The 16,976-nt window shown below is 49.3% G+C and overlaps 1 protein-coding gene across 1 annotated transcript in view; it reads left to right on the plus strand.

Moving 5' to 3' along the window:
• The window catches only part of LOC144166232 (spastin-like), a 63,767-nt gene extending 47,221 nt beyond the window's left edge, over nucleotides 1-16,546 (plus strand). Inside the window, exon 5 of the mRNA XM_077695809.1 lies at nucleotides 16,333-16,546. Coding sequence (XP_077551935.1) covers nucleotides 16,333-16,475 — 143 coding nt within the window. The 3' untranslated portion in view covers nucleotides 16,476-16,546. The remainder of the gene's footprint in view (nucleotides 1-16,332) is intronic.
• The last annotated feature ends 430 nt before the right edge of the window (nucleotides 16,547-16,976 follow it).

Consider the following 16,976-nt stretch of genomic DNA (forward strand, 5'->3'; position numbering starts at 1 on the left):
GCGGTCATGGTTAGTCAGATTTGATAAATTCCAAGTGATCCTGCTAGGGAGTGTAGGGTATCAAATTAAATTTCTCGTTGAGGGTAATCACGTGGGACAAATATAAAAATGCTTCCTCGGTGTAGTTATGAGATTGTGGTGGTGAGTCATAGATTCAGTGAAAATTTTGAGTGACGCAATAGGGCCTGGTGGGTATCAAGTTAAGAGTCTCGACAAGGGGATTCGCGTGGAATAAATAAATTCGTCCTCCTTGTCGTCATGATATAGTCATGGCTAGTCAATGATTGAGTTGAAATTCAAAGTGATTCCGGTAGGGTGTGTAGGGTATCAAAATATTGTCTTGGTGAAGGAAGGTGGATCGGATGCAACCATCGGAAGTCATGGCACTGATTAATGACCAGTTAAGTAAAAAAAGTCTTATTCAGTGCACGATAGATATAATTGTACTCGTTAATTGTTGGCACGCCTTCTTGAAAGCACGGTTGGTTCGACACATTGCCGCACTCAACATCCGTCAACAAGCCTGCGTTCCCATGAAACAGCTTAGGAACTATTGGTCTGATATGCCTCCTACGTATACGCTAAGAAGTAAGTGGGTTGGCGCAATCAGCGAATGTCATCGATCGCACGCGCGATAGTGCAAATTTCCAAGCATGGCTTGCTGCTGTCGCTGCGCGAACGTGTTGACATTTAATACGCGCTACCATACCTCATGCTGAGTTGGTTGTTAAACAAGGCCATGAAATACTCCTTTAACTGTGCAGGACTTAGACGTACATGCTCATAAAAGTAAAATGTTTGCCCCCTCATAACACTATTTCCTGCTGCCAGTCAGGGGCAACTTATTTGATACAGCAAGATTTCACGGCCGTTTGCTTGCTTAGGGCGGGTGGGAACCGCGAACAGCTATTTCCTGACACGACGGGGCGTTGTCCGCCACCGCGACGCTTTTATTTCGCTTTCGGCTCAACTTTTTTGCATACCCGAGCTGCAGCATAGGTGTCCGGATCATTTTTGTCGGCTTCCCGTCAACGATATGAACAGACCATACCTCCAGAGAACGAAAACATGCGATGGGAATTGATTGATTGATTGTAGGATTTAACGCGCCGACGCAACGCAGGCGATGAGGCGCGCCGTAGTGGAGGGCTCCGGATTAATTTTGACCACCTGGGGATCTTTAACGTGCGCCGAAATCTCGTACACACGGGCGTTTTTGCTTTTCGCCTCCATCAGAAAAGCGGCCGCCGCGGCCGGGAATCGAACCCGCGACCTCGTGCTCAGCAGCGCAACGCCTTAGCCACTGAGCCACCGCGGCGGGTCATGCGATGGGAATCCGCCTCTTTCATTGCGGTGTGCTGCCACCTAGCGTGCCTAGCGGAAGTTGAAGCGGTAGGGTTTGCCGGCGTTTCCTCCGGCTGCGTTCTCGTTGTGTGCACGGCAATCCCACATTACGGCGAGGACCAGCCGAAGTTTTTCTTCTGTGTTGGTGTTATAACGCCTTAAGATGACAGCCCCTGGTCATCACATAATGCCAGGCGGCTTCTTATCACTGAATGAGGGCTGGCAGAGAAATCTCGGACAGATCCGTGTGCCGTCCGAGTAGCAGAGCGAGCAGTACTTGGAGTCGTCTGGCGTGAAGTGCGATCGCCAGCTCAACAAAGGCCGGCAGTTCGCAAAATGCCTGTAAGCGCTGGACACATGTACGATTGGTACACGCGATTCGCATGCGACTGATCGTTACGGCTGTCGCCACGACTAGTCGTACGCGTGAATTTGGGACGGCCCGATGCGCGCATGAGATGCGTCGTCGGCGTCGCTCCGCCCACTGCTTTTGCTCCATGGTCAACTACGATGATCGCTGAGCTGAATTTGTAGATTCTGCGCGTTTGTTCGCAAGAAATGGATAAAGCAAGCAATAGTGAAGCGTTTCCTGCCTTCGGAAACAGTCCGCGCACACGCCGGCCGCGCCTGCCAGCTCGGCACACTCAGCGGCTCGAACCAGCGCAGACCACGGTAGCAACCGCGCTTGTCGCTGCTCTTCTGAATCAATCTGATCGCTAAAAAGAAGTTCCACATGCGAGAAAGTAGGTGTTAGTGTGGTGAAAAATTGTGCTAGGAATTGTTGTCAGGGCTTATTTTAAAAGCGGCGATCAGATATCTGCTGCGATGCAAGCCTACGCTGACGGGTCGCCGCTGCGCGCGGTGCGCCGAGCGGCCGAGAGATGGCGATACCTACGCGGAAGCATCGAATCAGGCTACGCAGATGTCTTGGTCACCGGTCGCTCAAACGGCAGTTATAGCTTAAATAAAGTTCCACATGCGAGAAAGGGGATGATAGTGTGGTGAAAAGTTGTGTTACGGATTGCCATTCGCAGTTTCACAGATAACGGCGATCAAATATCCGCCAGGATGCTAAGCCTAAAGTTCCCATCACCCGAGTCGACGCGAGCGACGCAAGCCGCCGTAGCCGATCGCGTGCGGCCGACGGGAAGTGATAGAAGCCGACACCGTTCCCTTTTCGGCACTCCGAGTTACACCGGAACGCAGCACAAGTTGTGGGCAGTGTTGCGGAATGGGCGTCCCCATTCCATTCCAATTCCATTCCGGGGAATGGCAACTTGCCTTAATTCCATTCCTTTCAATTCCTCGGAATGCCAAAACTTCCCCCATTCCCACTCCGGGAATTGCCGGGCAGTGCAATTCCATTCCTCTAATTCCTCAACGTAAGAAAGACACGTTGGTAGTTTCATCGGGTTATTATAAAGTTACCAATGAACCCACTATTAAGCTCATGTTATTACAAGCGTTCAGTACTGCTAAACTACGCAAAACATGTCACCTAGGTCAAGAGATGGGTCTAAGCCCACTCGTCATAGGCTAACTCATCACAGGTAAACTGGTCAGGAATGCCAACTCGTCACAGGGCATTTCGTACGAGGAATTCTCGTATCATCGGAATATTCGTCACACGGAAAACTAGCATTACGAGCTTGTTTTTGAACGTTAAAGCGATATTTCCACCTGCTATACGTCACCCATTTAAAAATGATGTAGGCGAGCGGGTGTTCTTTCAAAGTTTTTGACGTAGGAATTTATGTAAATATGCCGTCATACTGAGTTAATTGTATTAAAATGATAATCGCATATGCAAATTTGTATTACATGGAACGCTTAAAAAGTAAACAAATTGTTCTAAATGACGCAGTGAACAGGTTGTACATTAAACAAAAAAATGTTTATTGCACTCGCTTTGTACTATTGCACTATTTGTACGTTGTCTCGCTGTCTCGTTGTGTAGGCGTCTTCAACGCTAGTTTCCGACGTTGTTCACTGCATCAGTTCAGAAGCAGGTGTTGCGGGAAATATTCCGAAGCGTGTTGACTGGGGCTCCGCTGTTGTGATCAGCCAGGATTCTTGCGATGCGATCGTTGACATCTTGGTATTTGCGTACGAGCTGGGGGGGTGGGGGGGGGGGGGGTGCTGTCCGACGATGACTACTACTACTACCACCGCAAAAAGTGACAACGGAACGTGTTAACAAACCATTACCCCCCGCGGTGGATCGATGAATATGACGTTGTGCTGTTGAGCCCAAGGAAGCGGGTTCGATTCCCGTCCGCGGCGGCCGCTTTTCTGATGGAGACGAAAAGCAAAAACGCCGGTGTGTTAGATATTTCGGCGCACGCACATTAAACATCCCCAAGTGGTCAAAATGAATTCGGAGCCCTCCACGTATACGGGGCGCCTCATCACCTGTGCAGCGTCTGTGCGTTAAACCCTACAATCAATCAAATAACAAATAAACAATTTCAAACCTAATCCAATGCCTGGTGGTGTGTCCTTCAGTGTTTACATGTAAATAAATCCTCCAGCTTAGCTATGGTTCAAGCCTTGCGCGAGTTAGTGCAAGCTTCGCCAATTCTTTTTTTTTTATTATTCGCAGACTGAAATTAGGGGGGCGGTTTGTATGCAAGGGCAGGTTATACGCGCGAAAATGCGGACGACCATCACCTCAACACCTATGACGATCAGCACTTGAAGTGCAGGCCGCGCTGACTACTTAAACTCCTCCTTCCTTTCCCTCCTTCCCCACAAAGAAAAAAAAAACAGCTCTTTATGCACACCTCCTGGTCACACAGACCTCTACACGGCCCCCCCAAACAGCCGTAACGAATTTACCATTGTAAAAACCAGCCTCAGACCGGCTTACAACGCCAATTTCCGGTCAGGGCTTCTAGGCTTTTGTTCACACGGCCGCGGTGTAACGAAAACAATGCGACGAAAAGACCTCTTGCACGAGAGTTCCTATCTCGTGATGGCACTGTACCAAAGGGCGACGAGTGTGACGAGTTTTCCGATGTTACGAGTTGGCCCATGACGAGTTTTCCGGTGACGAGTGGGCTTGTGACGAGTGGGCTCGTTCCCCAAGAGATAATGCCTTTGTGGCATATCTCGTGCGGTGCAAGTACCCTAGTAATTCCCACAGGGGCAGTTCTCCCGGTAGTTATTACAGTATTTACATGGTCAGCATGTTTTTAAGAGTTGGGATGTTTTTTTTTTTTTTTTTTGAACTCGTTTGGGTCTCTTCAAAGTAGGCAGGACGGTTTGTCTCTAAAGAGAGAAGCCTAGCAGATATATTTTTTTTTTGGAAGGGGGGGGGGGGGTACATCTGGAAAACCAGCACAAATGCAAGCTAGAGTGGGCAAGTAGGGGGAAGTGTTTGGAGAAGAATATAAATAAGAGTTTAACAACCCTATACAGGAAAGTGAGACAGGGACGTAACCCAACAAAGTTCCTTGAAGACGGGCCACAAAGACCCGCGCCCCCGTTTTCACTGTTTCAACCGGCATGGGCACCCTCCAAGGAAACAGCCGACTCGTGAACAACTTTTCAAAGAGGCATCTGGTTCCAGGTGATCCCGTACTGGGGAAGGTGGTAGCACCGACCTTCTCGTTCTTGGAAATTTCATCTGGAAACTTCGTCCGCGAATCCCCACGTCGGAGCTGGGAGGTGCAGCCGTGGCCGCGGTTCTTATTGCATGGGCTCTCCTGATTCGGCTGAATTCCCGAATCAATATTCTAGGCCTTAGTCGACGCTGCTTCGGGCAAATGCGTCCGAGTGTCTAGACAGAAAAGATAGTAATGCAAAAGGTCCTGGGGAGAAGGGGGGAGCGCGAGGTGAGATGTCGCGTAAGCTGATATGCGAAAGCTTCCTGCGAACACAAGCATCGCGCTAGCGTCTCGCAAAAAAGAAAAGAAGCAAAAAAGAAAGTGAAGGGTGGGGAGATAGCTTGCGGCCGGTGCGAAGGCGCCGCCGAGGTAAACAATCACAAGGCGCAGTTGGTGGTAGAGGGGGGAGGATACCGCAGCCGTGGTTCCCCACGACGGACACCAACGGCTTAGATCCGGGGTTATTACGCGGAGAATCACGACGAACATCCTAGCAGCGCTGTCTAAGGACATAAATTAGAATGGCCCCTTTTCCAGTACCGGTCCTCCTGTGGCCGCCGCGGCTAACTAAAATCGGCAGTAAGGCACGCCCCCGAGAAAGTTTGGCTTTCGGAGAACTCGTGCACAAAATATCCTGCTCCTGCAGTCCCTCCTGCACTGACCCGTCACCCGTACCTTTCACATGAATGTCACGGTAGCAGGCGCACATTCTCGTGACTAATCTGCGGTGTTAAAAGCGCCCCTTTTCGTTTTTTTTTCGTTACCCCCTCACTGGCAGCCATGTGCTGGTAGTGTGGTCAGCCTGAAACGTCGTTGCCCCTTTTCTTAGAAAGCCATTATTGCGCTCACTTACGAACCCACCACGAGGTGTCGAAAGAGGAAAAAAAAAGAAAAGAAAACGTGCAGCGCTAGACAGTATAGCCGCTCCCTAAGGGGAGACCTGAGGGGTGCCCTTTTGTTTGAACTTGGGCTGGTGGGTTCTTTTGCGTATTTTTGCATATTTTGAAACAACAACGCGTAGAAGGGAAAGCGCTTTGTTTTTGGAAAAATACATGTAATTCCATTCCCATTCCATTCCGGGCAAAAGGCTTCTAATTCCATTCCCATTCCATTCCTCCAAATATTGCTGCAATTCCATTCCCATTCCATTCCGGGGTCGCGAAAATGTGGAATGATTCCGGAGTCATTCCAATTCCGGATTGGTAATTCCGCAACACTGGTTGTGGGTATTGTTCCGCGCACAACGAGCACACACAAAAAATCAAACGATGTAAATACAACCACGACCCCTTCCCGCTTGTGCGGGAGCTGTGGGGAATGTCGTTTGCTGCCCCTGCCGGACTGCTTAGGGACTTGGCCGCTAGGGGATTGCGCATGCGCAGTGGGGTTGTGAAAGAGGCGGATTGAACATGATGGTGAATAAACAGTGCTTCCGGAAGCAGCGTGCGGCCGTACGTATTCTGGCAAATTTGCTTGGTTCGAAGTCTTTCCGATTCAGCACGGCAACCAATTCGCGGCGGCACTCAAGCAGGAAATTTGTGCAGCGAATCGATTCCGCACAGGCAGACACTTCTTTCGTCGTGGTGCACTTCACACGTTTGTTGCACGAGCCCTTTGCACTAACGCTGATTGTTGGTGCAGGCAACGACGGCTTAATCACGCCCGAACTAGTAGGTACTGCACATTACTAAGTAAAGGCAATGACGGTAACCTACCCCCAATTAAGAAAATAAACATCAATTGGGGATGAAAAGTCGGGCGTTCTGCTTGCACGGTTAAACGTAGAGGCCTACCCCCAGGCAACCCCCGTCAGGAGAAAGCGCTTGTGGGGTGGGGCGCCCCCTTAGCGGGTTGGGGACAGAATTTATGGGACTCTGACAGCTGTCTGACGCTTTCAACGTTGTCTTTAAAGCCCTGTTGAACTTGGTGCTGCTGACGTACCGAATAAATGACACCGATTCTCGATGCTGCCTGGACGTCTGATAGGCACGCGCGGCACGGAGGAATAGCGTGGACTGCTACGTCGTCTGCGACGTCGTCCCCCAAAAATGCCCTCCAGGTGGCGCTTCGGTCGTTAGAAAATGGCCGACCCGGCAAAATTCTAGTCTGTAAAGTTATAGAAGCGTAGTACAGCGAGCAGCGGTTGGCTGGGGATGTCAACCCATCCTCACATTTAAAAAAGTTTCCCCCCGATTTCCATTTCCATCTTGCCCCTGTGGCTGTTCACCAGCGTTGCTTTGCTGGCTACGCGGGCTTTTTTCCAGACATGGCCAGTCGCTGGGTGTCGAGCAACCCTTGTTTTAAAGATGGCCTGGTGAAATGCTACAAGCACGATTGATCCCTCTGAAGCACCAGATGAGGGTTTTTGAATTGCAAGGGCCTTGAGTACTTGGTGAAGTGGGACGTTTATTCTACGACACATTTTGACGAATTCATAGCGCAATGGACGAGGACAAGAAAGAGGACACACAACACAGCGCTAACTTCCAACTAATTTTATTTAACATGCACGCACATATAAGTACCCACAGCCTACCCGCAATCACTTTCCACTCTCACCGCCAATGCTGACGTGTTGCAGCCATGCGCAGAAAAGTTGCCTCCTTATCTAAACTATGTGACGGCACGCTCACACAGGACAACCCCGCTTTACTAATCAAATGTGCCTCTATTCTCTATCTAACGTTTTGTTTATGTTTCGAACGTACCACACATTGCTCAAACCGTTGCACGCAGCCGCAGTCGTGGCAGTGAACAGACAAATGGCCATCCCTATAATTGCTGACATTCCGTCTGTGCTCACCTAACCGGTCGTTAAGACATAGGCCAGTTTGGACTATGTATCGCTTCCCGCACAAAAGGGGAACGTCATACACCACACCGACTGCGCATTTAACACATGGCTTCCTATGTGCTTTTACACACACAACCGTTGCTATACGGAAGGGGTTAGTCAACTTGCAAATTTTGTTCAATTTGTTAGGTGCAGAGAAAACAGCCTTTGATTCTGCTTCCGGTTACGCTCGTGAGCGGCCGCAGGATGCTGGGCTCCGCTGGAGCGGTTAGTGCGACCATGACTGGTCGCGGAAACAGGCTTTTTGAACAGGACGCTGACGATTACCCAGTTTCACTGCCTACGTTACCGACAGGACGATGTGTTTTGAACACAGTTTTTATTCATGCTGACGTACGTGCTCGGCCTTATCGAGTGGAAGAATTCCGGGACATGTTGGCTCATCTGACTCTGCTCCCCGAGGTGGTTGCCTTGGGGGCGTATCAGATGAATCATGTGTGGGCCGTCACCTTCAAGGACGACGCCGGGGTTAAGAGGATGCTCTCGTGCGACGACGTCAGGGTCAAGGAGCGCCGGTGTATCGTCATCGACCCCGCAAATCAAGACGTGCGCCTCAAGATACACTGGCTCCTTCACAATGTTCCGGACGACGACGTTCGCGCGGCGTTGGCACCGTACGGCCGAGTCATTGACGTGTCCCGGGAGCGCTGACGCGTCAGGGGCGTGCAGGACAAAGGCTCGACGACGCGGTCGGTGACGCTCAGGCTGAACTCGGGCGTGAGAGCCGACGATTTGCCGCACCAGCTCCGTGTTGCAGGTGAGCAGGCACTCGTTGTCGTACCTGGCAGGGCCCCGCAGTGCCTGCGCTGCTCCGGCACGGGGCACATGAGGCGAGACTGTAAGGTGCCACGCTGCACACTCTGCCACCGTTTCGGGCATGAAGCGAGCGAGTGCGTGCGAACGTACGCGAAGGTGGCCGGACCGCGAGGAGACCCGGAACAGACCGAGTATATTATGGACGAGGGGGAGACAGAGGAGGTGGCAGCAGGGGGCGGCAACGACCCTGGGGTGGCAGCTGCACCGCAACAAAAGGAGAACTCTGATAAAAAAGTGGAGGCCCTGGTCGAGTTTCCCGCCTTGGCCAGTGCCGTGCAACCCGAGCAGAGCGACATCCAGACGGGTGATGCCGAAGGTGGAGGCCCGGTGAACGTCGAGGACAAGGTGCCCGGTGCAGAAAATTTCCTTCCCCTTCAGGGAGCGGACTTCTCAAATGGAGACGACGACGACCAAGCTTTGCCGAAAAGGCCACGCCAGGAGAAAGTGGGGGTGCAGGGAGGTGGGGACGGATCTGGACCTGTGAAGGTGTCTGCAACGGGTACTTCGTCGAGGCGCTCGAGCTTCAAGCCAAAGCCGAGCACGCCCTACGACAGAGGACCAGCGGCATCAAAAAGCCCGTAAGAACACGCTACTTGTCACCACTTTTTCTGGACTGCTAAGATGCCGTTGGAAAGTCTTTGTGTCACTTAAAACAAAAAAGTTCAGGTTATGCGCTAGGGATGGTCGTCGGCTCGCTGGGTTTTTCTTTTTTGGGTGTTTAGGGCAGAGGGAGGGAGGGTTTATTTTCCGTTTTGAGTATCTTATAAGTCGACGGTTTTCTTTTTTGCGTGTGGTTGCGTGTGTGTGTGTGTGTGTGTGTGTGTGGGTGTGTGTGTGTGTGTGAACGCCGTAAGTTGAATATATTCTTCATTTAGGAACAAAATGTCTTCCGTCACACCCCACTTAACGTTGCGTGTTGCCACTCTCAACGTGCGTGGATTAGCCGACCGCAAGCGACAAAGTCAGCTGTACCGTATTATAAATGAGCAAGACCTTGATATAGTGGCTTTGCAAGAAACGAAAGTTGAAAGCGAAGAAAATACTGAGCGTATGGTACGTAGTTTTTGTGCACGTTATCAAGTTTGTGTAAGCCATGCAGTGGGCTTCTCAGCTGGGTGCCTCTTGTTAATTCGCCAGAGTATTGGGGCGACGGTTCAAGCCGTCACATCCGATACGAGGGGGCGGATGGTGGTGTGTGATCTTGTTTTTGCGTCGAAAGAATGGCGGGTCATTTGCGTGTATGCGCCGATAAGGGTCGATGAACGAAAAGGGTTTTTTGAAGAGTGTCGCGCTTGGCTCGGCACAGAACGTGCTCTTATTGTGCTGGGAGATTTCAATTGTGTGTGTGCCGCTCGCGATAAATCGAGCACCACCCCCTTTCGTGACGGAAGTACTGTAGTACTCGATGAAATTATGGCTGATTTTGGCTTGGAGGATGTGGGGAACTTAATTAGTGGCGCACATCAGGTGCAGTTTACACACTTCCAGGGTGCCAGCCATGCCCGGCTGGATAGAGCATACGTCTCGCTAGAACTTGTGCCTGAGTGCTGCCAGTACGCTGTCCTTCCTATATCCTTTAGCGATCATTGCCTTGTTTCGTTTTCACTTGGCAGGCCCGAGAAGAAAGCGTCAAAGTTTAACTGGGACTTGTGGAAGATGAATAGTAAGCTAGTACAAGATGAACAATTTGTAGCAGATGTAAAAGGGATGATGGAAAAAATAGATGGGAGTGAGACAAGCTTGACTTTCCAGTGGGAAATGTTCAAGCAGAACGTTAAGATAACGGCACTAGAAAGGTCTAGTGTCCTCAGATATAATAAAATGAAAAACGAAAAGGTGATTCGTGAAAATTTAAAAAAGCTTACAGAATTGGAGTGCGAATCACCAGGGCTTTTTAAAGAGGACATTAAATCACTGAAAGCCCAGTTGGAGGCCATGGAAGAAGAAAGGTATCATGGCGCATTAGTGCGAGCGAGGGCGGAGAAATTGCTTTTTGGTGAAGCCCCCACTAAGAGGGCCATCAGTTCGGAGAAACGATATGCAAACAGAAACATGATAACTGATATTGAATATAAGGGTGCGGTGTCTAAGGACCAGCAAGTAATTAAACGCGCGTTTTTCGAGTTCTATAATAACTTGTTTGCACGTCATCCCATAGACCCGAATGTTTTTAAGGAGGATTTCATGACGTTACTGCCTGTTGTAGAAGATGAAATGAGGACATATCTTGAGGCCTCTATTTCAATCGATGAGGTAAAGCAAGCGATTTCTGAGCTAAGTCCGGGCAAAACCCCAGGCCCTGATGGTTTGTGTGGAGCCTTTTACAAGGCTTTCGTAGATGAACTCAGCCCCATCCTTAGTGCATTATATGCAGAGGCCTATGAACTTAAAACTTTGCCCCCATCCTTTTCGAAATCTCTTACTGTGCTCATCCCAAAAACGGAGGATGCAAGGGAGTTGATGAGCGTAAACGCGTATAGACCCATAACTTTAACAAATGTAGACTACAAGATATTAATGAAGGTACTCGCTAAAAGACTACAGACTGTGATAAAAGACTTGGTAGGGCAACACCAAACCTGTGGAATAAAAGGTCGCTCAATTACAACCAACATCCATGTAACTCGAAGCATTTTAGAATGCTGCGATTGCATGCAGTCCGCTGTGGCCCTCCTTCAGATCGACCTGGAAAAAGCTTTTGACCAGGTCTCACATGAACTGTTGCTTGCTATTCTAGAGCACGTCAACGTTGGAAAGGTTATTACTGATGGAGTGCGTATGTCGTATAAGGAGTGCACCACAAGTCTTGTTATAAACAAGGCACTCAGCACTCCAGTAAAAGTGTCACGGTCGGTACGTCAAGGGTGTCCTCTTTCGCCCTTACTTTTCTGTTTATTTATAGAGTCCTTTTGTTTGAGCATTAAGAACAGTGTTAGTATACGCGGTTTTCGGTTGCAGTCATGCGAAGTGCGCGTGCTTGCGTACGCCGATGACATCGCTCTTTTTTTTGAAGACAGAAGCAGCATAGGGGAAGCCGTTAAGATACTAAAAAGATTCTGTTATTGTACCGGAAGCTCTGTCAACTGGAAAAAATGCTTGGGCCTGTGGCATGGTAACTGGGATGCGACACCAAGCATATACGGAGGTATAAGCTGGGAACAGACGCCTCCGAAGTATCTCGGTGTGCCACTAGAAAACTACCGCGATAGCGATCCTTACTGGCGAAGGCAGGTGACAGAGCTGCGCAATAGGACGGAAAAGTGGGAAGGGAAAGGAAAAATGCTGTCAATGTTCGCTCGCGCGACAGCGTGTAATCTGTTTTTCGCGGCTAAAGTGTGGTACGTGATGCAAGTGCTCCACTGTGCGCGAGCAAATGTGCAAAGGCTGCACCGCGTGTTTGCCGTATTTATTTGGGGGTCTACTTGGGAGCGGACGAGTCGCACGAACTTGTTTGGACGTGTCCGCTCCGGGGGTCTGTCACTGGCACATCTTTTTCTGCGTCAAGTTGTAAACCGCCTTTTTTTTCTGCGCGAGGTGCAAGATCCTTTCTTACGCACCGTTATTCAGGTACGCTTGGGCAGGGTCTTACCACAGTATGTTGTTAGTTCAACCCAACCATTAGCCGGCGGTATTCATGGGTATTTGCGTGAAGTTGTCCAAGCGGCTGAATTTTTGTGCGCACGATTTTCCATGGAATACTTCTGCAATGTACAGAAGAAAAAGTTGTATAGAGATCTCCTTGATGTTTGTTTGCCAGTTCCACTGTATAGAACGTTGTACCGTGCAGGAACTGGCCAAGATGTACTGAAACGGGTCAAAGCAATGGCGGTTCCACCTGGCGTCAAATCCTTTTTCTTTAAATTGCACGCCGGTGTTTTACCTGTGAAAACGTGGATGCAGGAGAAGGGCCTATTTGTCCCGTGGGGTGTGGACTTTACCCTGTGTAAGAAGCCCGAAACAATTGAACATGTGTTCCTGGATTGCTGGGACGCGGTCTTTCTTTGGGACGTGCTACAGCGTACCCTGAAAAAGGATTTCCCTCTTGATTGTCACGGCATACGGTTCCTGTGTGTAGAAGACTGTAATGGTGTACCTTATGATTTGTTAATGCTTTTGGTCTTGCACGGCATATGGAGGTCTCGCATGGCTTTCCGCAACAGTGATATCGATGCCAGGCCAGCGAGGCAGTACTTCTGCGAGAACGTCAGACGGATAGTAGAAGTGTGGAAGGTCCAGCCGTGTGTACCGGACTGGATTTTGGAGGTGGAAAAAGTATTGAACATGCCGCGTTTTTAATTTGAGCTACGCTAGCGACCATAGCGTTAGCGGTTTTACCCTTGTTGTTCATGCCTTTTTGTTTTAGTTGATGTCCAAAACCGGCAATAAAGAAAAAAAAAAGAGAAAACAGCCTTTACGTTCAACCACTGGCAATCATTTTTAGACGGTGAGACGCATTGTGCAGATATGGAATTACTGCTACTTTTTTTCCTTTCACCCTCCTGTAACCGGCCCTTCCACAGTTCTAAATTCTTGAGGTTACTCACAGCTACCGATACTAGAATGGCCGCCGGATACCCAGCAGCGAGCGTGCGCTCCGTTTGCTATTTGAAGCTACTCTCCATAGAATGGTGGCACGATTATTCAATAGAATTCTTAAAACACAGGTTAACTATTCCTCTTTTTGTTAGCTTGGGGTGAGCCGAATGAAAAGGTAACAGGCCCTTGTCTGCTCTCGGGTGATATGCCCAACATACATGTCGCTCAGAAAGCATCAATTTGATATCAAGGAACTGTAGCTCCTTGTGGTCCGGAACCTCATGAGTTAACACCAAAGGACTAAAACACTCTTTAAATAGGGCAAAAAGCTTAAAAACAGCGATCGGGCAATTGGCAACACTGTTGTCAAAGATTGCTAAAAAATCATCAACGTATCTACATATTTTCACAACATGAAGATCATCTAACCGGTCTGCAAGACACCTGTCCAAGTGGGCTAAAAACAGGTTGCTTAAAACAGGAGCCAAACAAGAAACAATACACACTCCCTCCTTTTGAATATAGTATTTCCCATCCTATTGAGCAACACTTGACCTCAAAAAAAAATAAAAATAAAAAGTAACTGAAGGAACTCGTCAACTGCGACCAAAGCCGCATTTTGGAAACGCACCGAGCCCAACCGATCAATGCTCTCTCCAACGCTTTTTAGTAGCTCATTATGTGGCAGCGAATAATATAAATCTTTGATGTCTATTGAGCATGCCAGAAAACTCTTGTCACTATTTAGCTTCAAGAAATCAATAATTTCTTCGGTATTCCTCACCATGAAAGTGTCGTCAATAGCTAAAAGGGTCAGTTTTTCTTGCAGGAACCGTGCCACTGTATTTTGCCATGTGCCATTTTCAAACTTATTCCAGCACATAGTCGAGTCCACAGAAGGTCTGCACGTGCCGTAGTGGGAATCGGCAAAGGCTGAGCACAACGGACCCAGAAAAGGATAAAGTAAGAACGATTGCAGTCCGAGCAAACGCGTATAGGGCGGGAAAATGAGATTAAAAGCAGCGCCAGTCGGTGCAGTCGCATCAAAAAGCACTAAAAAATGAAACAAGCAATAACACATTCGGCCCGCAGAATCAGCGGGCATGGGCAGATCCCTATCTATAAAGCTGGTCGTCGCGTCGGCGGTACGGCTTTGTCGTTTGCGTTAGCGACGACTGTTTCGGGCCTGTTTTGGCGCAGATTCGCAACCGTTGCGCGCTTCCTTCGCACGCTTTGATTAACTGGTTCGACAGCACCTTCTGGGTAACGCGGACCCGACGGGATTTAGGGGTCGTACGCAAAGATACGTTAAGGATTGGCCTGCAGAGCGGGAAAACAAAATGTAGAGACCACATACAGACATCTGGCCCCTAGAGAAACTCTATTTTTCGCGCACTGCTTGCCACAAATGGGACTGCATTTTCTAAATTGAGGAATACCAATTCTGTTGTGTTACAAAGAGGTATTACAGAAGGCGTAATGAGCAACCGGTCCGGATAAGTAGCGATTGTACAATTTCCCTCAGCTTTCTTACAATTCTCAAACTTGCTAAACTAAGCTTGAAAGGCTTTCCGAACGCCATTCTGGCCGTTCTATATCATCCCTAGCTAGGACCGCACCTCCGGGGGCGGCAGGGGCACGGCGTGTGCGCCGATCAGGTCTTCATGCCGCGGCCGATGATATGGCGGTTGTGCTGGTGGCCGATTTAAACGTGGAAGTCCAATGGCTCAAAGGGCCCTGCCAGCTGTCGTCCGTAAACGAGAGATTTGGGTCTGGGTAGATGCGTAGATAGACAGCTATATCCCTACAACTTGGTATGGCAAAGGCGACCGATATGTTTGTCCACTAAAATAAAGCTCGGGGCTTTCCAGGTTTAAACTCGCTATGGGCCGGACGCATGTTGTTCGCTTGGAGGAGGACTAGCGGGAATCGAAGAAGGGTCAGCCCGAACAAGCCCGAACAGAAGCGCGAATACAGCTCGAACGATTCCCGGCCGCGACGGCCGCTTTTCTGATGGAGGCGAAAAGCGAAAACGCCCATGTGTACGAGGTTTCGGCGCACGTGAAAGATCCCCAGGTGGTCAAAATTATTCCGGGGCCCTTCACTACGGCGCACCTCGTCGCCTGCGTTGCGCTGGCGCGTTAAACCTTTCATGATTAGAAACAGCGCAAGAGACAGGACGAGGAAACTGACAAGGGCGGGCGCTGTTTCTCAGTTTCCTCGTCCTTTCTCTTGCGCTGTTTCTAATCAGGAATCCTTACCGACTCGCCCAGCTTCGCACACTTGTTAAACCTTTCAATCAAAGAGATGACGGCGCTCTCCTCCTCATCGTTCGCCAGACGCTCCTCTCTATTTTCTTTCTGCTGTCACTGCTGCGTTCGGGATGCCTCCCGTGCGAAAGCCAGGTAACAGCTGCCACGTGTGATTTCAAGGGACGTCGCATGAGTAACCGTTGAGTGTCGTTCACAGCTTCGCAGTCTAACCACCTACACTGCGTGAATTGGGTCCTATTTTTATTTTCTTTTTTTCGGTAGTGAATAAACGATCGCGGTGGTTTTCGCTATTTTATACAAGTTGTCCGTTTGTCCTATAACGACCGGCGAATGTTCGATCACGGGTTGACTAGCTGATCACGGGTTGAGACGGTTGATCTTTATCGTTGACTAGCACCACCGCGAACTTAATTTACAGTCAATAAGCCGTGACAAGAAGAGCGTCGAACTACCAAATTATCCCGAAGCTTAACAGTACTGCTTCGCGGCTTCAGCGCATGCTGGTCGCTGCGAAGTATTCTGTCGCTTACTCGGTCCACTGCGGAATGCATCGCCGCATGTCACATGCAACAGCCGAAATGCCAACTCCTGGACACTTTACAATAGAAACGCCATGATATTGATGTTGCGTGTAACGGATGTATAATTATTTTGCAACATTTTCATTGCAAATACCTGCGCGCACTTTCTCGATAATCCACACCGTGTATTTTCGGAGGACACCGTGTGCTTACGACTGGCAGCTGCGGTGTTGTAATGCAAAGAAAATTTGTCGCAGTGATACTGGTGTATTCTTTGAGCCAGCCAAGCTACAGAGCATGAATCGTTTATGGAACATTTGTAGTGAAGTTTATTCAGAGGTTTAAAATATTGTTTTGGTTCTTTTCTCTTCAAATACCAGCGGAGGTGCGTAACGGCGGAAGGCACAAGTTTTGCGTGGAAGAAGTCTCGACCTGCACCGCGACTGCCAAGGCCATCACCAAGACCCGCAATGTACTCCGGACCAAAATTCCGCTCAAACCTAAAGCTTCAAAGGAGCGCTAAAAGTGGCCTGAAGTGGAGTTATTAAAACTATTTATTAAAGATGACCAGAACATCGTTGTTGGTTCAGCTCATTAGCTTAAGTATGATGCCCTGCGAGTTCCGTTTAAAAATATAGGCGTATGTTCCGGAAAAATGGCGTAGTCGCACCGTAAGAGTTATTTCTCAAAGACCATGAACCAGCTAGCTAGCAACCGAGTCTTATGCTTTCTTGAGGTGCGGCACATTTAAATGTCAAATATATGTATAGTCCGGTATTCACTACCATTTTGTATCGTACATCCCGCATGAGCACCTTGTCTACTCAAGGTGATGGTAGTGGCGACACTGCGGCTCCCGAGTCCCCACACTTACGCTGTCACTAACGTTGCAATGAGCTTTCAGGTGGAGGGTAGAAGCCTCGAACAGTGGCCGTCGGAGCCCTGGTAAAGCTCCGGCCGATGGGCTCCCAGTCTGTCTACCAGGCAGGGAGCTCCGGGACTCACTTGTCATCAATGTAAAGTC

Source organism: Haemaphysalis longicornis, unplaced genomic scaffold (genome assembly GCF_048455015.1).
Source record: "Haemaphysalis longicornis isolate Haplotype H1 unplaced genomic scaffold, Haemaphysalis longicornis Haplotype H1 scaffold_1, whole genome shotgun sequence".
NCBI classification, from domain to species: Eukaryota; Metazoa; Arthropoda; class Arachnida; order Ixodida; family Ixodidae; genus Haemaphysalis; species Haemaphysalis longicornis.